At 42.5% G+C, this 25,881-nt stretch overlaps 1 protein-coding gene across 6 annotated transcripts in view; it reads left to right on the forward strand.

Moving 5' to 3' along the window:
* pde4ca (phosphodiesterase 4C, cAMP-specific a) overlaps positions 1-25,881 on the forward strand; it is a 52,794-nt gene that overhangs the window by 13,973 nt on the left and 12,940 nt on the right. Inside the window, exon 1 of one of the 6 annotated variants that reach the window (XM_080906809.1) lies at positions 8,195-8,908. The exons of the other annotated variants lie outside the window; for them this stretch is intronic. Coding sequence (XP_080762935.1) covers positions 8,781-8,908 — 128 coding nt within the window. The 5' untranslated portion in view covers positions 8,195-8,780. Of the gene's footprint in view, positions 1-8,194; positions 8,909-25,881 lie in introns of those variants that run through there. 6 annotated transcript variants of the gene reach the window in all.

Consider the following 25,881-nt stretch of genomic DNA (forward strand, 5'->3'; position numbering starts at 1 on the left):
AACACCCATTTTGGAGCTGTTGTGGATTCTTTTCTTTTTTTTTTACAGTGCAGTATGCATTGCAGCAAACTTTTCTGAACTCTGGGCATAAGGCATGTGCCTCACGAGTGTCATCTGAACTCCTCCAGCTGTGAGCCTGTTTGGATCATATGAGGAGATCAAAGCAGGAGATTTAAGACCACAGCCAGAAATACAGAAGCACAGAAGGGAACAGAACAAGCCTCTATTCTCTTATTACCTGATTTGTACATTGAACTTTCTGATTGAAAAAAAAAAAGAAACCCTGAAAGCATTTAGGAAGTTTCTCTTTTTAAGCACAAGTAAAGACGGCGACAAGTTTATTTATTGTGCGATAATGAGAAGAAGCCATTGCGACAGGAGTAATAGTTCTGAAATTAATTTAGATAGATATTTGAAATCTTTAGGAAAAATAATATCTCTGCCCTCTTGCCCCCCCCCCCCCCCCCCCCCCACACACACACACGCACGCACGCACACACACACAAACACAGACAAAGGAGTCTGTGTTATCCAAATGTGACCATCACAATAATGACACTCTCATCGTCTTTTGTACTGACAGTACCAGGACACTATTCATCTTCCCCCCCTCCACTTCACTCCTTATAACTTTCTCCACAACACACAACACATTTTTATGGCTTCTCTGGTCGTGTGTTGCATAAAAAAAACCCTCATCATGTCGCTGCATTAAGCGAACATAGCCGGAGACGAGAGCTCTCAGACGGTATCATGAGCAGATAGTTTGAGGAGACGCCATTAATGTGAAGCAGGGAGTGATGGGGAGAGACATGGTGAGGTGAAAGTAAGAGATACAGCAGCAATGGCTGACCGAGTGGAAAAAGAAATAATCTAAAGAAATGGGGGGAAGGCACAGAAGAGAGGGTGGTGAAGGAGCGATAGGGTGCTTGGGTGGAGATAGGGCGGCTTTTAGCACAGATAACGAGGGCAGTAGTAGACTAAGAGAGACAGCAGGCTCCCAGGCTGAAAACACAATATAACGATACTCTGTAGACATGCTTAGAAATGTTGGAAAGAATAAAAAGGAAAACAAAAAGTGCCATGTAAGGTCACTCAACCAAAGGTTAACAGTGTCAATGTCAGAGGTCCCAATATAGCTGCTCGTCCCCCCTCCACAACAAACACACGCCCAGATTAGTCAATAGGGCCTGTGTGAAGCTGCTCTGTGCGTCACTGCTGTACTCCATATTTTCAGCATGACTGATTTCCCCAATCGCCTCCAGAGCCTCATCGATTCCCGAGCAGCGGCCTGGGACAGCACTAACGCTGCCGAAACTCAGCACCAGCTGCTCTACTGTATTCAGAGTGCGAGAGGACGTAACAGGCCTTTCTTTTATCCAAACTTCAGAGAGGATCATTCGGCAAACAAAAAAAACCCAATAAATAAATAAATATATAAAACAACTTACATGATTGTTTTCCAAGAGAAAGTTTAGATAATTACTGATGAATATTGGCATTTCTTAAAAAACCCCACAAACTTTTTTTTCCAACACAATCTGTGTGTCGACAATACCAGGCCGAATGGTTTGCTACCACTAGAGGGGGAAACCGACTAAGTTATACCGAGACGTGCTGCAGAACGAGCGAGAGTTCAGTGAACGACTGGGAGCTGTGTGCATTTGATGCATTATAACTGTGTTTATAGGCTTTTTTAGTTCCACTAAACAGACTCCATGTTGTGATTGTGTAGTGATGCTGTATTCACTACATTAGATTACGCATTGCTCTGTGTGACAAGCTTTTTGTCTTTCAAATTCACAATTTTACTAATTTGACTACTTTTATTTCTGAATCTCTAGATGAGTCGTTACACATCGAGGGCCATCGCTTTTATTCTTATTCAGTTTGAAGGTTTTAAGAGTCTAAAACACTGCCAGACAAAAAAAACAAAACTGATCCTCACACTTCACTTTTTACTAAATGGCTGCTTTCCAAACAAAGGTCAACTCTAACAGTGTAGTTACAGGATGATCGGCTGCATTTTTAGTTTCTAAAAAAAGTACATTTATTGTTCAGTGAGGTATTAATTTACTGTATGTATAACTAGTTTTTTCACAAACCTTACTGCAACAATTGTACCCACTACAAACATGGACGTATTTATTGAATATACGAGGGTCACATAGTCGGCCAGAGCGATGACACTATCCTTTCTGTCTGTTCAAAGAAGTTTAGCTACACATTTAACCCTTGAAATGTGATGTTATTATTATTAAGAAAAAGAAGTGCATTTCCAACAATATGTTTCAGCCTTTCCACGTCACATATAAATGCTGCTGTAGGAAATGAAAGAAATGTGTCAGCACGACTGTTTGGACTTAAACTGTAGGAAATACATATGTAACTGTAGGAAATAGATATGTAACTGTAGGAAATACATATGTAACTGTAGGAAATAGATATGTAACTGTAGGAAATACATATGTAACTGTAGGAAATACATATGTAACTGTAGGAAATAGATATGTAACTGTAGGAAATAGATATGTAAAGTTACAGGAGAGAGTTCTGGTAACTCATTGGTTGACTGACTTGTAATTAGAAAACTAAGAAAAGGTCTGTATCAGCAGAAAATGCTATAAAACGTGTGAAAATACAGTAAAAGTCCACATGTTTAAGCCCTCGTTTACATTTCCTAAAGCCATGGAGTGTGCCAGATTTGAGTCTTTAATAGGCCAATTTTAATCCCCAGGGCTTAAGTTTGCCATCCCTCTCTTAGGGCGTATGCAAAGTCCCTTTTTTCTTATTTATTTATTTGTTTTTTGGCAGAAATAAGATTCTTTTTTTCATACATTTTCCTAATTTTTTTTATTCCATAATCACATCCTTGGTAAAGCAGTATTCACCTGAGTGTGCACACAAGCCCATGTGCTTATTAATGTGAGTTTTGTGTGTATGCATTTGTGGGTTTTTCATATGTGTGCGTGTCTTTGTTTGCGCAAGTTTGTCATCCACCCAATCCTCAAATAAAATGAGCCTCAAAAGCAAGCCGTCGTGCTAGCAGATGGCAGCCTAATGAATCATGAGGTGACACACTAGCCTTTACTACAGTACACGGTGTAGCATGACGTTGACATCACAGAGACGCCGAAAGTTAAATATAGGCCACAAGCAACAGCCAAAGCCTGACACCTGGTGCTGCTTCTTTGTTACATGCTCAATATTTTTGATGACATTTAGCCTGTGAAGAAATAAGTTGAACTGCCTGTTTTTTGGGAGGGGTTTTGTGTTTTTTGTGAGGAGGGGGTGGTGTCAGTTTTGCAGTTCAGGTAGCTGTGAAGATGTGTAATTGATACGTATTCAGCAGCATGTAATTCCTTTAAAGGAAGCAGTTAGTTTTGTGAATATTCCTTCCTGGTGATCCTGTTACATGCCGTGTGTGTATGTTTGTGTGCAGCTGCTTTAATAACACTGCTAAACTTTGCTGTGCCAATCTCAGTCAACACATTTAATTTACGACAAAAAAAAGTGTATAAAAGCTTAATTTAGAACATTTCCACTTGATTTGACATGAAGTCTGGGTGTGAAGGTGTGTTCACACCCAGATGTTCTGCACCGGCAAATTTAGGAGGACAGCATGTGACGTCTAACATCTGTGTGATGCGATCAGTGCAGTTTACTTACAGAGCATTTCCTTGCTTCTACAGCGCAAGATATAGAAGAACAAACTGTTTGCAACCATCTGTTTTAATTTTGTTGGAATGAGATCATGATAAGCATTGAGCAATGAGAGGGCATTACTTAATTGCTTTTAACTCTTTTTTTGGAAGCAGTGTGGCTTCCACACATACCCACATATTCAATTTGAAGGTCATTTTTCACTTGATTGAAGCTTCTATCTAGGACTAGATGTTATGCAGGTGTGTAGATTTGTCATCTCTGGATGACAAAGGCAAATAAAATGTACATCTTTTGGAGAACTATGTCCTACATATTCTGCAATTTAAATATGTCCTTTTTTGCATTTTTTTAAAATAAATATTTTGGGGTTTTTTGCATTCATTTAAACATCTGGTTAGTTTTAGCTACTTTTACAAATCAGAGACGGTGTGTTCGCTGACAGTCGGCTACTTTGACACACAGTACTCCTCGATGACTTCAAAACAGCTCGTTATTCAAGAATGATAACTATTCGTTCGTGCGTCCAACACATGATGTCACGAGGCTTGCTTTGCAAATAGTGGACTATTAAATCCACCACTGAAAGTTCAGCCAGAATCTACCATTTTGTGAGTTCCAAAAGTGACCTTGTAACATCGATTCGGCCTTGGCATCCAAGCACTTCGGAGCTCGACTCTCTTAAGTGGGGAAGTGAAGACACTGAGCAGAACCAAACATTTAATGTCTGTCTTTCTTCAGACATCAAGTCTCTTCCACCACCAGTGACGCAGATTCATGAAACACTCTGAAATCCTCTGGTATGCTGCCAACCAGCAAGTGTGTGTGTGTGTCTGTGTATTCATGTCCACTCTAGATTACAAAGAAAAATGCTCTTGCACCGTGTTGTATAAGCACTTTCAATTCTTCTAACTGCACATGAAAACAATTTTCCTGTCATGAAAACGTGTCAGAAAGTGCAGAGCCTGTAAAGTTTAATTCATAGCACAGTCTCATCCCGCTTGCATCAGGACACTGTTCATCCCACAGGGGATCGAGTCTTCCCTTTCATAAGCCTGGCTTGGACGCTAGTACAATATTTGTAGTGTATAAATTCACAAAGGATATTTGTGAATACAAGCAGGAAACTAGACTTAGATTTGGTGACTCCTTCATCAAATAATGATGGATCTGATTCTAATACTCTTCCACAGTCGTTCCTGCTCACGGCTAAATTTGAATTCACCGTAGTCGGTGTGATTGGATTTATAAGCTGTGACCGTTCCTAGTTCAGTCTCGCCGCAGCTGTAATGCAAAGCAGTATTGTATGTCTGTTCAGATTGTGGTTACGATTGGTCCTTTTTGTGTGCACCTCTTCAGATTTCCTTAAATGGAAGTTTTTCTTGACTACCGCAGACACAGAACCTTTGTATTATAGTAAAGGGTCATATCAAATACTTTGACTGCATGAGCAAACACTGCAGTTGTAATTTGTCTGTGCTGTGTGTGTGTGTCTCAACCAATGGAAATATAAAGTTGTAATATAAAACCAAGGCGTATGAAAAAAAAAAATGAAACGACCTTTCTTCATTTAGGGTAATAAGATTTTCATATGTATGTAGCAGAGCAGTGGTCCTGTGATGTGTTTTAAACCCTCTGGCCTCTGAAAGGAGCCTGGTTCATATTAAAGGAAACTATTGAGTCTATATTGTGATACTTTTATTTCCTTGCATTTTCTTTTCCATTCTCACCTATTGTCTCCGTGCTAACGGTTGTGAATTCCATGATGATGAAGTGATGCTATTGATTGATTTGCCAATTTAATTGAAGCATATCATAGCGCAGAATGAAGCACAACGCCATTTATGGGCATGTGTTTTGTGTAGCTTGACAGTAAGTCGTCATTCCTCGGGTCATTCTATGTCTGCTGGGCTTTTCGCTCGTCCTGGTTGTAGCTATGAGTTTTTTTTGCTCACGATTCTTGCGTTTTAAACAACAAAGTTATAGGCACACAAACACATTTCTGATTTCTAGCTAGCAGCAGGTGGTTTTGCAAAGATTCAAGTAGCTTGAAGATGTTATCAGCAATGTCTGTTATCACACTTTTTAATAGCTCCTGTTGGCTTGTTTTAAATTTAAATATTGACAAAAAAAAAAGATTGACATAATTTCATTAACATGAATTCATCCTAATCTTAAAATAGCTTCTTTTGGTCATTTAGCTTACGTGCTTTCATTGAACGTAACAATGCAGTGCTGTCTCGTGCAACACCGACCGTGGTTATTCAACTTTAAAATTTCATAAACAGAATGAGCAACTTACCAATAGTGTAAACTAACCTCTTCTAAGGCTGGGGGCTACACAGTGGGGAAATGTTACACAGGTGCGTATGCAACAAGCATATACATGGTGTGCAGCATTGTGAAAAGGGAGGGGTGATGATTTGGGCTCATTTTGCAGACCTGGGCACTTTGCAATCACTGAGGCAACCATGAATTCCTCGATATAAGTATTCTAGACTCAAATGTGATGCCATCTCTCTGTGAGCTCAAGCTTAGCTGAATTGGGTTCCACAACAGGACAATAATCCAGGGCACAAGTGGTAAATCTACAACAGAATGATTTAAAGAGAAAAGAGTTGAGGTGGACCTCAACTGGATTAAAATGCTGTGGTGGGATCTTAAGTGAGTTGTGCAAACCTCCTTGAACTGAAACAGCAAAGAAAAGTGGGTCAAATTGTTGGTGTGGAGGAATTTGATGAAGTCATATAGAAAGCAGTTACCTCAAATTATTGCAGATAAATGTGATGCTGAATCATGGGGTGTACAAAGTTTTTAAGAGGAGTGCATAGATTCCTGTGAAGACTTCATTTTTCACATGAGTGCTGCAAACAGTACAGTTTAATAGTATTAATACTACAAGCATATAGTTAATGATGAGCTCCTTGGTTTACAAATAACATGGATATGCTAAGAACTGCAGTTTGTGCCAGAGCAGATTAGAGGCTGATCGATTTATCAGCGGAACGACGTTATCAGCAAATATTCTCTATTTGTTTATCTATTTTTTATTTATTATGGCTCATAAATGCAAATGTAATGATTTATGGTATGACGATAACATCTTACGAGTGTTCATATTCTATAGTTTGTCCACCAGAGGGCACTCTGCAAAATTCCGTGTTGGCACCAACCTGCTGATCCAAGCAGAGTCGGCAGAACATAAATGAGTAAATGAAAAAGTACACAAAACAACTCTGCTTTTGTTTTTTATGTCTGAAAAAACAGAAAATATCAGCGGATATATTGAAATATCAGATATTTAAATCACCAAATATCTGTATTGGTCCTAAATATCTTGTATCTGTTAGGCAGAGCAGATACACATGTTGTCCATGAATTGCTTCTACTTCTTTGCTTGCAGTTTTAGTTAGTTTAAAAAAATATATACTTATTAAAAAACACCACAGTTCATATCTTTAGGCTGCAATGTCCTATAGTCCAGCTTTAGCACCTGGTCAGTGGATACTATTACAATTAAAACTGATATTCAGTACCAAATGCTCTCTAAATTGTAACAAGGAATTATCAAATTATTAAAAATTTTACAAAGCTGTTTGTCCTCAGTGAAAAACAACCACATTTAATCTGTCTCTGTCTGTAAAATAGCTGCCTCGTGTCTCATTTTGCCGATTTCTTGTTAAATATTCTTCTATGAAAGATTTCGTTTGGAGACAGAAAGTTAACCTAAGCTAAGGTTTCATATTTACTTTTCACATTTATGCTCTTCAAATACACAATCTGTTTAGGTCATGGGTGACCTTGCGTGTGCCTAAGCCTGTGCATGAGTACATATTGTGTGTGTGTGTGTGTGTGTGCTTGTGTGCGTGTTCTTCGTTCTCAGCAGTCCGTGTCCCAAGAGCTACTTATTGTAATACCGTATCACACTCATCCTGCCATCAATCTCTTTACCTAACACATACATGGCCTCCCCAACACACACACACACACACACACACACACACACACACACACACACACACACACACACACACTGTGCCCAACGAGAGAGTGCGATCCTGCAGTGGTATTAAGATTGTGTAAGAGGAAGGGGTTAAAATGTCTATAACATTTAGGGAAGGCAGAGACTGTGCTGGCTCTTCTCCCGCCCCTTTTCTCAGCTCTGACCTCACTCTGAAACTTGCTCCCCTTTAAGTCTAATGCATACACACACACACGCGCAGGCACGCATGCACACACACACACACACACACACACACACCTAGAGACACTTGTTGAGTCACATGCCTGCATACACACTTGTTCAGCAGTGCACACGCTCACCAACACACACATTTACACAACCAGCTTGTACAGCTCTGTGCACATTCTGTGGCACGTCTGAACAAAAAGTACACACACACACACACGCAGATGACAGGACTACTGTGACAGACTGGAGCAGGAGAGCAAGTTTGTCCAGGGAAAGGAAATAAGTCTGTTTGTTCGGTGATTAAAGGTGTAGCAGCCAAAGGGGGTAGGAGGAAGCACAGGGAGAGAAACAGAAGACGAGTGTGTGAGAGAGAGAGCAGACAGACAGAAAGGGAGAGGGGGAAGAGGGCAACAGTGTAGCGTTACATTTAGACCCAGAGCAAAGACAAGATGTACATGGGGGACCGATTAATGGAGCTCTGCTGAGAGTGATGAAAAGCTTTTTCTACAGCCTGCAAGGCAGACAGACGTGCAGCTGGGAGAGTGCAGCCTGGAGGAATTCAGGTGATCAGGACAGATTACATTCAAAAATTTATACGTATCATCCCAGAGAAAGCAAATCTTCACCAGAATACAGGAGCGACAGCTTCGCCCGGGGCGGCAGATTCCATCGTGCCATTCATCCTGGCACTCCTCTGGAGCCGCTGGTCATAGTGCTGGTGTCCACTCCTGCCAGAGGTAATGCCACCTCCCGGGAAGCCGTGGAGAGCTGGACAGCCTGATCGAGCGAGACAGACGAGGAAGCGGGACGGACTTTACAGAGATGAGAGCGGCCACAAGCTGAGGAGAACCAAGAGAGGGAGACAAGCGGAGTCGCTAAGAAGAGGAGGGTGAGGACGAGTTACAGAGAGTAGGCTAAAGAAAAGATGAGTGTGCCAACGAACTGTGGGTTCTTTTACTCTGTGGAACGGAGTATCACAGTGCGGAGTGGGAACATATGGGGATCACCGTGTGCTGTCAACAGGCCTATTGACATCATGCAGAAACGCAGGCGGTAATTAAGAGCTATGTTATTTACTCTCGGTGCTTTTGTCTTCCTTTTTTTTCATGTCTTCTTTCATCTCTTAAACACACAGACATACACAGCAAACGTGTCATTATGCAGATGTGCATGAAGTTGTGGAGCATGGGTCTACTGGTAAAACTGGCTTTTATTGAAACCAAAGTTTATTTCCAAGTACCTAAAACACTGCATCGCTCGTAGGGTATCACTGTCTATTTTTTTCTTTTAGATCCTTATAGTTCAAACAGGAACATACAGGAGTGACTCTAATGGGATTAAAAAACAAACCTCTTTTTTTGTACTGTATATCTGAATATGGAAGTGTTTAGACTTCAAACTATTTTTATCAGCTGCAATATTCACAAAAACATTTTTTCTTTATCAGTTGTTTTGGTCCAAATCAGCATTTCCTTAAATATATATATTGTTTTAATCACATTTCCTCTTCAGCCACTTTCAGGCATTGTTCCAGATGAGAACAGTGCCCGCTGTCGTGTCTTTTTTTTCATTATGAAGACATCTTGCAGCTTTCAACAAGAGTCAAACTAAGAGAGGGGAAAGGGCTTGTGAAAGTATTAGCTTTTGGATCATTTGAATATTGCAGTATATCCTGGTTGGGGGGGGAAAAAAACAAAAATTCTGGTTGCTGTCCAGATATTTTTTTAAATTCATAATTACCACCGTGGCTTATCCAAGAAGGTTTTATAATGTGTTAGGCAGAAAGCAGTACACAAGTCCAACTGTAATTTCAAATGTGTGTGAGAGATTTAATGCAGACTATACAGTGATGGAGTAGTGAAGTGGAGCAATTATGTAACAGGTTTAATACCTTTACAACAAAAATGGTAAAATCGGAGAAAACACATCCACACACTCTTCATCATTTGGATTTCACTGCTTTACCGAATACCTGCTGCCCTTCAGAGATGCTGATTTTACATGGTGGCTTACTTAATTCATGATTTTTGCTGCTGTAGCAGTGAGCCGGCCTGTTTCTGTTACACATTAACAAAGTTTTCATGTGAAGGAAAACGTCAGGATGTTTTTTCTGTGTGTCTCGCACATCAGTTTAAGAAATCCTGTTTCGTAACGCAATACTTTTTTCTCATTAAAGCTTATCTATCTGACATGCAGCTTGAATGCTGCTGTCCTTCTCATAGGAAAAATTCCCGCAGAACTTTTGTAATTTCACACATAATCCTCAGTGCCAGCAGGGAGGCTCTGAAGGAGGACTCGGAGATAAAGCCGTGTTTACATTACTGTCCTCTGTCCTGTTTCTCAGGCTGGGTCTTTGTTTATCAGATGTAACGCAGAACATTTGTGAGCAGTGGTGCTTTTAACGGTCAGTTGCCCCATATGATTTCATTGCTCTTGGGGACCCGTGCCAGGAAAAGCAACTGACTTCTACTCTTAAACAAGCAAAATTACCTAAAAATGTCAAACTGTGGAGACACTGGACGTTTGCTCATTACGTTGCTGCTCGAATTACTTCCACCCGTGGATCTAAAAAGGTCAGAGCTTTACGAGCAGCAGTCTTTGCTGGAGTAGATCTGTAAATGTGCTCAAAGAGGGGAATCAGAAACCGGGAGGTAGAGATCTTTATTTGGATTGAGTTATTTTATCTGGGAGGTTGTGCTGGTGATGCTGATGGAAGAACTGACTCTTGCTGGAGCCCGAGTTCCAATAAATGGCCTGTTTTCTTTCAGTAATTTGTTACAGGAAGTCCAAGCAGATTAGAAACACATGAGATTATCAGAGACAGCCTTATGAAGTATATGCATTTATTTTATAATCAGTAGTATAAACCATTTTTATGCTCTTTATATCTTTTTTCATACCTCCCCTTTTTTTTTTTATCCTCCCTTTTGTTATTTCTTAGCCAGTCCACATAAAGTAGATCACAGCTGATATCTATGGAGCCAGTGCAGACACTCTGATGTCAGCCTCGGCTCCTTTTGTCTATAAAATATAGTCATGCATGAGTAGATTCCCACATAGGCATGAGATGAACTGACAAATTAAACCTGCATGGGGAGGAAGGATATAAATCTGCAGCGTTTGACATCAGACACCAAACTTAGAGCGTCTCATGTGGCCGCAGTGCGTGATTTAAAGGCCAATTATCTCACTTAACTGCAGAAGAAAACATGAAAGTAGGCCTTCGACTTAGATGGATATGTGTTGAGGTTATGCATGTTTTTACATGTCTGTGAGCGCAGCAGATAGAAGGGTTGGTGCTTTTATGCATGCCATGCTATTTTCTTTAAGTTGGTGGGTGAGTGCTGACGACATTTTTGCGTCCGGTGGTGGTTACTGGTTTCTCCTTTCAACTGTTTTAAACTTTGCTGAAACGTGGATAGAGAAATTCCCACGCAATTCATGGGACAGTCGCAGCTCATCGGCGTGTAAAGCTTTTTTAATTTGAATGTTGTGGAAGTAATATTCGCCTTAAGGTATTAAAATAGCCTGTTAGGCACGTCTACTTTAATTATATTTGCTTCTATTTTGCTGAGAACAGCATGATTTTGGAGAGGGGGCCACAATAGCTGTAATGGTTAGCACCAACACCTCACATCAAGAAGTTCCTGTGTTTGAATCCGCCTGGCTGGCTTCCTCCCACGGTCCAGAACTTCCATGTTAGCTTAACTGGTGATTCCAAAGTGGCTGTAGGTGTGAGTGGTTGTCTGTCCCTCTTTGTTAGCCCTGCAACAGATCGACGACATGTCCAGAGAGTACCGCGCCTCTTGCTCTGTGATAGCTGAGATAGGCTCCAGCCCCACGCTGACCCTGAGTTGAAGTGGAAAAAGATGGAAGAATTGGGTGAATTTATAAAAATATTAAGACCAAATATAAAAACTGGCAGACAGAGACAGCAACAAACTATTTTAATAATACAGAATTTCATCTTCAACCTTTCAGCATGCTGGGGCCCAGCTGGGAGCTTCACTTTTACTCCCTAGTCAAACTTAAAGCCAAACAGTTTTGGAGCTCGCATGCAAGTCAAGCTATAGTAAAAATAAATGCAACACTGTGGTAACTGTAGTTGCATTGTATGGCATGGTAACAATATTTCTGAGTCGGTAAAAGTGGTTTGACTTCATCCCTTATTATGGAAAAATAGATGATGGTGGTAATTCTATTGCAGTGGGTCACAGTTAGTACATTTTTACATTCATGGTGATCTCAGGGTGAATCCCTCACAGCAAACTTTAAAAGCAAACTTTTAAACTGACCAGTGGAAATACCTGCAAAGTTAATCGTCCTCAGCAGGACGTTTATGGCTCTTTTTCTTTGTACCTCTCGTGGGTAAAAGGTTTACGTTGTTATTTTCTGCATAACAAATCACAGAGCCCGCTCTTGTTGTCGGGTCGAAAATTAAAAGCTGGGTGATTAGCTCCATCGATTCAAGCCGTTTCTCTTCTCCCCCTCTCTCGAGCCCATTTGCAGGCAGCTGTGTGTCCACAGGCTGTTGATCTAGTTTACCTCAGCCGTGTCAGCAGAGGGCTGCGCGCAAAATTAACAGTGACACAGAATATCATGCAGGTTTGACAGTGATGGAAGGGATGGAAAAATCCTAAAGATTATTTCTAAATAAACCACTGATGGCAAATACAAGTGTGGGCTTTGTTAGGTGTTTGGGAGTTATGCTCAGGGTAATTTAATATAAATTAAGTGCGTTACAATGCTGACAGTTTTGGCAGTAAAGCTGAGCTTTAGACGTGCGTTTTTAGAAACCCAACACTCTCCCCTGTCAGTTCAACCTGGGAGGAGAGGAGGAGGAAAGAGAAATCTTCATCTGCCTAATTTATCAACGTCTCTAAGTGTGAATGTTGGATCCACTCTAACGCTTTAGATGCCAACTCCTGTTAAGTAGTTTCTAGATAGATGTTTCTTGTTACTGCTTCATTTACGTACACAGACTCTTGTCTTTGAGATAATCGCACAACACTTGTGCCGGGGTCAAATATTATCTGACTTTGCCAGGTCACTGCGGGCTTGATAAATGAATCCAAGCTTTCAGTCGCCGTGCTCATTTGCAGAAGTGATTAACTCATCTTGTGCCCGCTACGCTTCATAACTCTCACAGGTCCTGGCGAAGTAGAGGAGGTTTCTCAGCCAAAAGCCACTTTGTCGTAATAAATGTCTCCTGAAAGTCTTTCCAAAGCATTTCTTAATTCATCAACGCTTCCTAGTCATGGTGTGGCCCACGGGGGAGTGAAGTGACATGGACCATCTGTCTCAGACGGAGGCAGCAGGTCCGCTGATGGGTTGCAGGCCCGAGGCGCACAGACGAGCATGGCTGTGAAACCGCTCTCTTACCTGTGTTTTTAAATGGACACGTGAGTTGAAGACTACTTTGTTTCAGTAGCCGGTGATGACCTCACAGGAAGAGTCATCATGCAAAGGTTACTTATATTTAAAGATGTGGCCTGTATGTGTCTTGGCAGCCGGGGATCAGTCCGCCAGGGCTAGATTATATCTCTCAGTTGGCCTGGGAACGCCTTGGTGTTCTTCCGGTTAAGCTGGAGGAGGTGGCTGGGGAGAGGGAGGTCTGGGCTTCTCTGCTTAGGCTGCTGCCCCCGCGGCCGGCCCCGGATAAAGCGGATGAAGATGGATGGATGGATGGCCTGTATGTGCACTTCAGTTTGTTACAAAGCATGAAAACCACACAGGGTTCTGAAATTGTGTCATTTTCTTCATAAAGAGGAATCAGGTTGCTTGATACAGGCATGAAAATGTGGGCAATACATTAGTATGTAGCCCACTGACTTGTGTTGAATAAATTATTTTTATTGGAAAAGAAGAAGCGTAAAGTTTTTTGTCTTTACTGTCTTGTCTATTTTATTTACAGCTTATAATTATACCCAAAGTGCTTTAGAGACAGGAACATTTACATTCCAGGTCTCCAAAAAAAACACCTTCAAAATACATGAAAAGCTGAGAGGTGTATTTTGTTGTGTTTTTTTTTTCTTTTTTCTTTTTGCCTGTCCCATTTGGTTCTTTAGCCATCAGAATTGTTGTCTGAAGACCAACAAGGATACCCAATGGATTTACTTTGCCAAATGGATCATCGTGGCATTGCTGTATTGGTCCATTTGATCGACCTTTGTTTTTATTATTTATTATATTTTATTTTCAGATGTTACAGACGGGACAGACATGAGTGAGGGATAGGAAAGGGAGAAAGAAAGAGGAAGGAAAAGAAAAACAGAAGGGGAGAGGGACAGTGAGAAAGGGGGGGAGAAAAAAAATCTCCTGGATCACCTGTTGAGAAAAGAAGAATAGAAAACAAGCAAAAAAAACAACCCAAAGCAACATACTAAACACAACGCCATCGCATTAATCTAGCTAAGTGTAAACAGCAGTAAATACTAAATATTCAATGTTGTTGTGCAGCACGCAGGAAAGACAGCGCACAATGTGCTTTGAAGTAGCAGCCAAGAAAGGTGTAATTTAAGTCTACGAGCAGTGAACACCCGTGTGCATACCTATTTTGTTGTGTTAACAAACTGAGTGATTTGTTGGTCATTAAAATACGTTCAGAATTTACAAACTTAATGATGATATTTTTAAGTACCTTATTTTTATATTTTTATCCAGAAGTCTGTTGACACTGCAGAGACCGTGGATGCACATCCATGCAGCCCTGTACTGATTGTGTGGCTTGTAGGCCTCTCCGGGCCTCTCTGCCTAACAATTACGCGACCAGGTTAGGTCCTTCCGGGTAAACGAGTCCCCTACAGTCTTTTGCAAACCTTAGGTTGGATCTTCTTTCCTCCTTTCTTGTTTGTGCAACTCCAGACCTGCCCCCTGCATTTCACCCCGGCTGCCATTTTCAGTTTGTAGGTCGCTTGATGTCATCCTACATTTGTGACATTCGACATTCAAATGAGCTGTGAGTCGTCCCTGACAGTTGTTTTCACCCTCCTCTGGTCTGAGGTTTGTTGTTAGCAATATTGCTTGTTGTTGTTGTTTTAATGAATCATTTTAATGTGGAAACAATTACGTCTATGAGTAAAGCTGGAATTTAACCCTTTGTTGCCTCACTTAAAACTGTTTGTTTCCAATGCTTGGCTTGATTAATAGTATTTTTTCCTTTGAGGTGCTCCTATCACTGGTCTTTGCTGTCAAGTTTGTTATTTAGAGGAGCGATGGCCACAGCAGTGGTTTTTAGACTTTTCCTCATTAAATGAAATTTGGTTGAAGTTAGATTAGAGATTAGATAAAACTTTATTAATCCCTCGGGTGGGTTCCTCTGGGAAATTCGGTTTCCAAATAGCACAGCACCGACAGAAGTTACAGAATGTGAGCAGATACCATATATACACATATATAAATACAGAGACATATATAAATAAAGAGTATACAAAAGGGATAAATGGAATAAATAGGAATAAGAATACAAGGGAATTGCACATTCAAGTATTGAAGTTTATTGCAATGTTGGATATTAACAAAAAGTATTGCACTACAGCTTAGTTGTTCCCCCCTCCTTTGTCCTCCTGTTTCCCCTCCCTCTCCCCTCCAGAGAGGAGTTAAACAGTTTGATGGCGTGTGGGACAAAGGAGTTTTTAAGTCTGTTAGTTCTTGTCTTTGGGAGAAGCAACCTGTCACTGAACAGACTCCTCTGGTTGTTTATGGCCGTGTGCAGAGGATGCCCAGCATTGTCCATAATGTCCAGCAATTTTAGTGTCCTTTTCTCTGCCACTGTCACCACAGAGCTAGCCTTCCTGATCAGTTTTTCCAGCCTGGATGAGTCCTTCTTTGCTGTGCTGCTCCCCCAGCACACCACAGCATAGAAAAGTACTCCAGCAACCACTGACTGATAAAACATCCTCAGGAGCTTCCTGCAGATGTTAAAAGACCTCAGCCTCCTGAGGAAGTGCAGTCAGCTTTGGGCTTTTTTATACAGGTGCTCTGTGTTGCATGACCAGTCCAGTTTGTTGTCCACCCACAGCCCGAGGTACTTGTTGACCACCTCCACCTCCTCTTCCACCTCAAGTTAATACCATGAGGTGGACTGGCATTGAAGTGGCTTTTAACTGCATGGAAATACTGATTTATTTATTATTTAAAATCTGGAGTTGAAGTTAGAGGTTTTCCCATGCAAGGAGTCCTTTATGTATGTGTATGACCCACTGTTCACTTGCAATTTAAACAACAGTTCGCAGTGAAATAGAGGTCAGCTACATATCTATCTTTTGCCAGCAAGATATCCACACATCATTCTACAGCTTGTCGCTCTAACAGCGAGTTTCTCTTTCAGGGTTCATTCAAGGAAAGGCAAAGAGGAACATTTGAAGAAAATGGAATGTGTTTGCAGTGACAGATTCCTTATGCAAGTTCAATTTCATAGATTAGGCACAAAATATGCAAAAAAAAATATCTGGGCAATTTGGCTGCACTGAAATTGTTGGAATTCTTGCAGCTGACAGCGCTTGTGTAAGTGTAACTTAAAACCATTTGTTGGAAAAACGAGTATTTCCTTCTTCCACAGCACCTCTGATTGTGACATCTCACCACTGCCTACACTGTATCAGCTAACTGATGACTGACAGCAAGATTGTCCTCGGCAGTCATTTCACATTGTAAACGGTATCAGAGCTCCACATCTAGACTTTATGTTGTTTTTCAAAGGAAGAAAAATATTGGGGGAAGACAGCTGGGTGACTGAAGCCATCAGAGGGAAAGTCCTGAGGAACCTGCAGTGTTTTACCTCTGACACTCATTTTCTCTAAGTTAAATAAATGCTGTTTGACAAATGTAATGTAATACTGCATGAGTGTGATATATGTATAAATCCTGGTAGTTATTCACCTTGACCGTAGTGAGGAGGGAATCCATCCTTCCAGACTTTGCACACAGTCATTTCCGAGCAATCAGTACTGGACCAGAAAATAAGGTTGCAGCTAAGTGAGTTATGATACTAGATAGACTACTAGATAGTCACCTTCCAAAATTTTTTCCTTGCCTGCAAGAACCGTTCAGATTTTCCTTACAGACATAACAAGAATAATCTAACAACATCCTAACTATTTACTTACCGATACTGACTTCCAAACCCTTTTGTTGCTTGAAATTAGCTGATGGTAATTGTTAATTTTAGTGTTAACAGATATATTCCTCTATAGGACTATCTAGGATTGCCTCTTTAGAAATCATGCATTGTTTTAGGTTAATAGTTAATCACATTAAACGTGAAGTCTTCCTTAACGAGAATAGTAACTTCTTACAGTATGTCTGTACAAAAGCTTTTATGTCTTCTAAGCCAAATGTTATTTATTCAGCAGGTAATAATCTAAGTATAGGTTGGGTCTTCATTTTTTAAGGCAATGATAAGATAAGGCAAATGATTCTGAGTCCCTGTCTTTGTTGTGTGTCTTCTACATTGGATTACACACTTTTAAAACCAGTTTTTACTGGTTCACTTCATTCTGAACAGTGGTTAGACATCTCTATTACCAATGCACAATGTCTATAATTAGCTCTCCTCTGTCACTCAGAGGCTGACCTGCTGGGCCTGTTTTTGTTGGCTGTAAAGTGTGAAAATAGCTAAAAGGTTATTGTTTGTGTTGCTATTCACAACTACTTTCTTAAGCAGTCACAGCTGCAGTCCGGTTTATGTCTGTGCTGCTTTGCTGTATGGTTTGAGAAAGATCTACAGTGTATATAGCAAAACTGCTCTGTGTGTGTGTTTTAGGAGGATTATTCAGGAACAGAGAAACACATTCTTACATATTTAGCTTATTCAGCTAAATGCTAATTTGGCTTTTTGAGAAATACACGTTTGCTTTGTTGTTGAACGTTAGCTCAGAAGCTAACTTTGCTTTGTGTAAGGGGCACAAAATCTACTTATAAGCTCCTGTAAAACTCACTAATAAACATGTCCTATCAACTAAAACATGAGTCCAGCACAGAGCCTCGAATGAGATTAAATGCTCGTTTTGTTTGTTTTCGTGCTAAGCTAAGTTTAGCTAGGCTAATTGTCACAAGGCTGTTCCCTTTTTGGGTTAATGGTCCACAAGTCAGTTGTCAGTGACATGACAGACAAGACAACCGATAAGTTTCTTTCCTTAAATCTGTTGTGAGTGCCTTTATTACACATTCATGTGAAATGAGGAACATTTGATCCTCTGTGAAACACCACATGCTTTTTTCAGTCAATATCAAAATCTCAATAGATTTAGTGTTCTCCTGTAGAAAATGTACCCATAGCCTCAGAAGCTTATTTTGGGCCAACTGAGATATAAATAACTTACTTCCTGTAGGTTTTTTGCATAATTTGTCAGACCTGTGTCTGATATTTATTTCACCACTCTTTCATGCAACATTCATTTAGTGATCTGACAAGTCAAAGAGGTTTTTTTTGTTTGTTTTTTCTGTTTGAAATCCACATTTCGCAGCATTTAAGTCCAGTCCTCTCCATGACCCCCTTTTCTTTTTGAGCCATTACTCGGTGGATTTTCTTGGATGCTTAGAATTTTTTATCATCTTCAATTCAAGGCAAATGACCTTGCATGATGTTCAAACACACTACTTTAACTGCGCCATATTCCAGAGCATGCTTGAGAAGGTAAATTGATAAGATGTACTCTTGGTCCCGCCTTCACTGTTGTGATTGGTGAGGGGGTAGGGACAGGCTTAGGGCGTTGGGGGGTTCCCCGGAGGCATCTTCCTTGGGGGGCTCAACCCGGGGTAGCGGTCACGTCCGGTTGGGGGCTCTGTTGGCTCTCAGGTGACTGTTTCCTCGCGGCTGCGTGCAGCGGGGCTAGGGGAGGGTCTGTGCTGACGGACGTGGGTTACTGACCTGGCAACCTGGCTGCCCCTGGGTGGGTCCGGGATGGGCGTGAGGTTCTGGGGGTGCTCCGTCTCTGGGCTGGGGCCCGGGCCGGGCCTCGGGGGCTTGGGTCCTGGTTGGTGTGTTGCCGGGGTTGTGGGCGGGTGGGTGCATGGGGGCCCGGCCCTGGAGCAGGGTGCCGCCGGTGCGTCGAGCCGCCTGGGGGGCTCTTCAACTGGTGGGGGGGATGGTCACATCTTGCAGGAGCTTTCTTCTCTTCAGGAACTCTCTGCAGGAGGGGGAGATACAGGAGAGGTGGAGGAAGATCTCAGCCTGGGCGTTTACCGTCTTATGTAGTCTGGAAGATGTGTGGATGGTGGGGTGGGTGCAGTTTTCTCTGTGGTGGGGTTGGGTGGACTGTCCAGGGCTCTGTGGAGCCGGGGGGCGCTACTGCACTGGGCCCCGGTCTGATGGGCCTGGGCCCCCCTTCCCTGGCGGGTCGCGGAGGGTGGGAGTGCCTACTGGGGTCAGCGGGGGAGCTGGCCCCAGGGAGGGGTTACCTGCCCCTCCCTTCCTTCCCTCCCCATCTCCAGCTGCCTCCCTCTTCCCGCTCCTCCACAACCACCCACACATGCAGGGCCTTGGAGTGGGGGTATGTCACCAGGGTGCAGAGGAGGCTACCCCCCCCCCCCCCCCCCCCCCCCCCCCCCCTGTCCCCTTCTGGCTGCCTCTGCCTCAATTTTATCCCACAACTTAGACATTCACATTATTCACACTCTCATTACACATACATATAGGATCTTGGGGGTGGGCACAATCACGGAGTCCAAATTACCATCAGGGTGTATACCTCACCCCTGACGTCGTTGCCCACCTCTCAATTTTAAATACACTTAGTCATTGAGGGCTAGCAGGAGGGACTATGCGCTTACCTGCTGCTCCTTGGCAGGTAGCTCCATGCCCTCCTGGGTTTTAATTGCACCTTAGAACACATATGCATCAACACTACAATGAGCGGGTGGAGGGAGGTTTGGAGTCTTCTCCCACCCCCATTCTCTGCGGCCTGCTGGAGCGGGAGGGCTAGTAGGAGGAGTTGGCCGTCCGACTGCGGTCTGGGGTGTGGGGCCTCCCTGCTGCTGCGGAGTCGGGGTGGTCTGCCTCTCCCCACCGCAGGGAAAAGGGTAACACCACCTGGGTCTGGGTGCAATTCCCCCCTCCAGGGGCAAGGGTACCTAGACCCGGTTTGTAGAGTATGCTTGGGGAGTGTGATTGTGTGTACAGTGTCTCTTTATGTCTGTCTCCACGTTGGTTGAGTGTGGAGTGAGTGCATATGAGAGCATGAGGGTGGGAATGGATGTTTGTGTCTGTGTGTGCCTGTATGTCTGTGTCTATATGTCAGGTTGGGTATCAGACGCCACCTCTCTGGGGACACCTCAGGCCCTCCAAGGTTTGGAGGCCTATCTCCACCCACCACCACTTCCCCTGCCGGTGGCGGACTCCCTCAGGTGTCGGTGTGTTGGTGGTTCTTTGTGTCTGGGGGTGGGCGTCCGGGTACACACCGGCTCACTCCTTGGCGGCCGCTTGTCGGGGCCTGGGGCCTGGGGCTCGCTCGGGCCCCTTTGGAGGTGGGGTGCCCCCGGCCTCTCGGCCTGGGGCTCGGTCACTCAGGCACAGCTGGGGGCCGGCGGAGCTCACGGGCGCGTCACTGCAACTCCCCCTGACTTCTGCTCCGCGGCTGCTGGGCGAGCCCTCATCTGGGACTCTCCTCAGCTCTTACTGGAACAGTGGCGCGGCTGCCCCTCTGTTGGTCTTCCATGGTCTCTTGTGTTCTGGGGGCCTCTGGATGTCTGGAGTTTTGATCTCCTCCATACCCGCTTCACACCCTGGAGGACGGGGCTGTGGCCCCCCCACACTCCCTAGCAGATCATTACATTGAGAAACCTTTGGAATGCAAGCATGCTGATCCACACAGGTATGCACACATGGGTATTCACAGACGCGGACTAAAGCTTTCTTGGCTGCTGCCTCAAAGCACACTGTGCGCTGTCTATCTTGCGTGCTGCACAATATCGTTTATTATTTAGTAAATACTGATATCTATGACTAGCTAGTTTATTGTGATGGTGCTTTGTTTTCTCTATTATTATGTTGCTCTTTGTTGTTTGCTGTCTCCTCTGTTTGTTTTTTTTGTTTGTTTTTTTTTTTTTGTTTTTTTCTCCATACAGGTGACCCAGGAGTTCTTTTTTTTTTTTTTTTTCCCTCTCTTCCCCCCCCTTCTCACCGTCTCTTCTCCCCTTTGGTTTTCTTTCTTTCTCTCCCCCTCTTTCTCTCATTCATTCCCCCTGTCCTATTTATTAAAAAAAAAAAAAAAAAAAAAAAAAATGACAAAGGATGAACTGAAGCTCTGCCATCACGTAATGTCGCATACTGCTGTTTCTGATGTCATTTAAGAAAAAAAAAAAAAAAAAAAAAAAGATAAGATGTACTCATGGAAAAAGGAAACATTTTCCATGAGACGTGTTGTTTTACCATACTTCATTTAAGCCACCCACAGTGTATAACATAATCAGATTTATAAAATAATCATGACATTGCTTTTAGAAAATATTTAGAAGATGCAAGAAACCAATGAAAATATAAGTGTACTTTCAGAGATGGATTGCAGCTGGTGCTCTGGGAAAAAGATAAGGCAATTGTGAATTAATCTAGCTACACTGTCGACATGTAAACACATACCACCTCCATCGGGTTTCTTCACGGCCAGATTCAGTAACGTGATGTTACAGAATAGAAGAAGAAGACGCGCAAGATAAACAACAGGGTGGTCCTGGCTGTGTGTGTGAAGGGCCACACAAAACCAACATTTATCCCAGAGCACAAACTGATGACTTTGTGCTCTGGGATAAATAGAGCTGATTCACCTCTGGGTGAATCAAAATCACCTCTGTGGATTTCTACTGTGACCACTTTTACAACATCTGTTCTCCCTTTGTTCCCATTGTTCTGTGTGCTGAGCTACAGCGTGTGGACTCTTAGTTGCTGGTGTGAACTTTGTGGTCTCACTCAAGCCGGGCGGAGAATGTCTCTCGTGCCTCTTGTGCTGTAATAATTTCACAGCATTGTTGCTTTTGTTTCACACTGACACATTGTCGCATACTAGAAATCATTTCAGATTATCTCCCAAGTTTTACAAAAGCACAATTTTCTCTTGCATGAAGCGAATGCTCTGTGCATCAGTTTAAACAGCGTTTGAATAAACGTCCCAGTTCGTCGCGCAGCTCGGCTTTGGTGCAACTAATTCTACCTCTGGCTGTGTCACAGCAAAGGCCTGGGAGTGATGAATGAAGGTTCAGATGACAGCTTGCCCTGGTTTACGGGCCTATCTCGCCCTTGCTTTCTCCCTCTCTCGCTCGCCGTTGCTCCTGTATTTTAATGCTCCCCAGATGGGATTGACGTTGCCATGACAGGCAGTGACGCAGGCGGGGTGTCAAGTATCAGGGCCACTGACAGGTTGCCATCAATCACACTTGTTACCAGCCAACCACTTAAATAACAAACATGGTAACACCTCTCTCTTTACACCTTTTTTTTTTTTTTTTTTTTAACTAAAAGTCTTTGCCTTGTCCAGGAATGCTGGCTCTAATTGGTCTTTAGACAAGAGAAGTAATTAAGTGTGCGAGTGCATGTGCATTCATGTCCACCTTTGAAGCTTGGTGTGCGAATGCAGATGCCAAATTAGGATGGTTCTATTTAACCATATCCAATCTCCAACAGGTGGCACATTACGCATTTCAGCTGGCTTTTTAGCTTTTATATGAGATTTTATTTTCACCGTCTCTGCACGTATAAAAACTTTTCAGTCAGGGTTTTTTTTTTTTTTACAGCGTGGCAATAATTAAGAACAAAAGTAGCTCGGGTTTTTGTTCAGTGATTAATTTGATTTATCTGCAGAAAACTTCGTCTCTACCTCATTATTTTACAATGGATACAATGTGCAAGTTCAAAGACTCACCCCAAAATCGTCAGAATGCATGTTTTGTCTGTGCTGAAGCTACAATGATACAAATATCTGAATAATAAATTATTAAATGAATAACATGCCTTAGTTTTCTCTGTTCAGACATGAACATTGACTGGCTGTAGCAGTTTCACTAAGGCCCAGCAGAGGGACTCTGTCCTCAGAGAGAATGAATAGATTATTTTAATTCGGCAGGAAGAACCTAAAATACACGTTAGCTATCACTCATCACCAGTTTTATCGGGACTATAATTAACACCTTCCCACACTAACAGGGATATTTTTTAAAAATCCCTTTTTTTTATTCTTGGAGCAGAGAAGAGTGGAGAGTGGGAAGGGTGCTGGAGAAGGAGGAGAGGTGGGCAGGCGGGTGGGTGGGTGCCAGTTGTGAAAAACAAAAAGACAATGGAGGAGTCATTTTTGAAGACCAACCAGCCACGGAGCTTCTGTGGGAGCTTCCTGTTCAGACGATGCGCACACTGAGCTTGAACCTTGACCTTTGACCTCTTAGGACTACAGAATGCCTCAGCTGACAGAGTTAATGCACATTTTGTTAACTGTATAGTTAAAGATTGTGCACATTGGAGGTGTGCAGAAAATACTGGAATATTCTGGTTGCACTGTTCTTACTGTGAAACGACATTACGGGAAAAACTGTAAACTGCTTTTTTCATTTTTTCCGAATATAGAATATCACAATTCAGCTGTTTAGAAAATTATAAACTCCATAACTCACAACTTAACAGCCTCAACAACAACTATTTTTTTCAAAAATAGCATGTGTTTTTGAGTTATTGTTTTACTTTATCACCTATTTAGATCTCCATCGCTTGTTTCCATGGTAACAGCTACTTCCCCCCCCCCCCTTTTTTTTTCTTTTTTGCCACATAAATTAAAGGATTTGTTATAAAACTGTATGAACCACAACTAGAAGATTGTGATTTCACAATGCAAAAATACTACGTGTTTTGTCTGCTGGGGTGCTGGAGTACTAGGTGAGCAGTGAAGTGTCACGAGTGAGTCAGGATTCCCTTTCCTGCACTGGGCTCACAACAGCTCAGCGAGAGATAAAGAGAAAAAAACTGGAAGCGAAAAAAAAAAAAGCAGTGGGGGAATGGCGTAGGCGGTATTTTGATCCGCGGTCTAATTTTAGCTCGGTATCGGCTTCAAATAGAAACTCCTCCATAAATATTCATGAATGGAGGGAAGAATCTGCTGCTCTGTGAGGCGGAGATGACAAACAGAGAGCGAAAGAGAGAGAGGAGGGCACTGAATTCTACCTGAAGGTTATTTTTAGCTGCAGTGTTGCCTTTCTGGATTCACATGCGAACGGAGGTTAAATTTAGCTGCACAGACAGAGACGTGTGGAAATACAAACAGATTCATAATCAGAGCACGCGAGGAGAGCAGCGGGCGCAGCATTAATACAGAGATACGATGAGAGAGATGGGTTAAACTGGAAACATGAAAAGGTGAGGAGAGCGTGACCATCTCCTCACCTCAGTAATTTGAGATTAAAATACACACATTGTAGGCGTACATCATTGGGACTCATTGTTTGTATTATTTACACATAAAATTATGATTTTTTTTTACCCCTTGCACACACAGCCTGTCTGTCATTCGTGCACGCTCACTCTAGCAGCCACGCTGGCACAGTCCCACTGTACTGTGTCTGACATTTTAGTCACTCGCACTTTCTTCTGTGATGCAGTCAGTGTGTCTGAATCTGTCACATGGAAATCAGCTTCTGCTGTTATGTAATAGCCAGTAACACACCAACGTCTTGGGGGGGAGAGTACTGCAGAACGCAGCAAGAGAGGAATGAATGCAGTGTTTTCATGCAACTGTAAAGGCTGGATTGTAGCAGCACAACTCTGCAAATGCCAAAGTTGGTCAATCGCTCATGGATTGGAGTAAAAGGTAGTCATTCATGGAACCAGCAGATAGTTGTGGTTTTGCTCAGGTTGTGTCAAATGTCAAAAACTGTTGACTATGTGAAAAACACATTATTACTCCCCACCTTCTATACTGTGCACTCACTGACCTCCGACTTTGTTAGCTACACCTCTCCAACTGTTTGTTAATGGAAACATCTGCCAGTTGAATGGCAACAACTTGGTGCAGGTAGGCGTGTAGCCATGGTCACTTTGAAGTCGAACATTTAAACCGAGCATCAACTGCTGTATGCAACACAGTGTACAGTGAGTATATATGCGACATGGCAGTTGTTAACGTCTTTCAATGTGTGCATTTTGTTACACTCTAGACCCCACACAGCTGCACAAGAATCTGATTTTGTGGTAATTGTATCACTGACATTTTGGGTTTGTGTGTTATTATTCTCTAACACTTTGGAACCCATACCTACGCCATGAGATTTTTATTTTGAAATATTGGTTTCCCCGTTCTGTTTATTTGAAAGGGATCAAGTGTGTCTCAGCATCTGCCCTTGCAAAATCCTTCATGTTCTGCTAATGGTTGTTTTACTAAAGTGTGGATTTCTATTCTGGAGATCCTCACGCTGTTTAGCAAAAGGAGATGCGTTGCCAAACGGAGCTGCTGGCCGAAAGTCTCCGAGGCTCAGAGCAACGCTGTGGGAAAGTAGAAATGTAGATCACAGGAGAAACATGCCTAGACTGTGAAGAAGGACCTTGCCGTGCCTTCGTTTGTTGTTTTCCTCTGTAGTCAGACGGTGTTTTTCAGGAGGAACTCCTCTTCACCTGACGCTGCGCTATTTTTAGACTCGCCTCTCTCGTGTAACCCACGTCAGTACTGTGCTGCTATTTTTATCTCTGCTGTTCGCTCACAGTCGGGATTCATCTGTATGTACACGCGCGCACGCGAACACATACACATACTTGTATCACGAGAGCATCACATTATCTAAACACATTTCATGCCTTTACTGTTTCTCTGCATGATGATTGTGTAGCTGTGGAGTTCAAGTACGTCCAGGCTGGTTGCCTGACAGCCTCAGGTTTCGCTTGATTCGCTGTTTCAAATGCTATACTATCTTTTAATGTTAAATATATTAATAATGAAAAATGGGTCCATCCTGCCAATCAGCTGCTCTTTTTTGGATCACTCTAATAACACACTTAATGGATTTTAGCGGTTAGTTATCCTATTTATAAATCAGCTATAGCATTGCATGCAGCCACCAGT

The sequence above is a fragment of the Rhamphochromis sp. 'chilingali' genome, assembly GCF_963969265.1.
Source record: "Rhamphochromis sp. 'chilingali' genome assembly, chromosome: 16".
Classification (NCBI taxonomy): Eukaryota; Metazoa; Chordata; class Actinopteri; order Cichliformes; family Cichlidae; genus Rhamphochromis; species Rhamphochromis sp. 'chilingali'.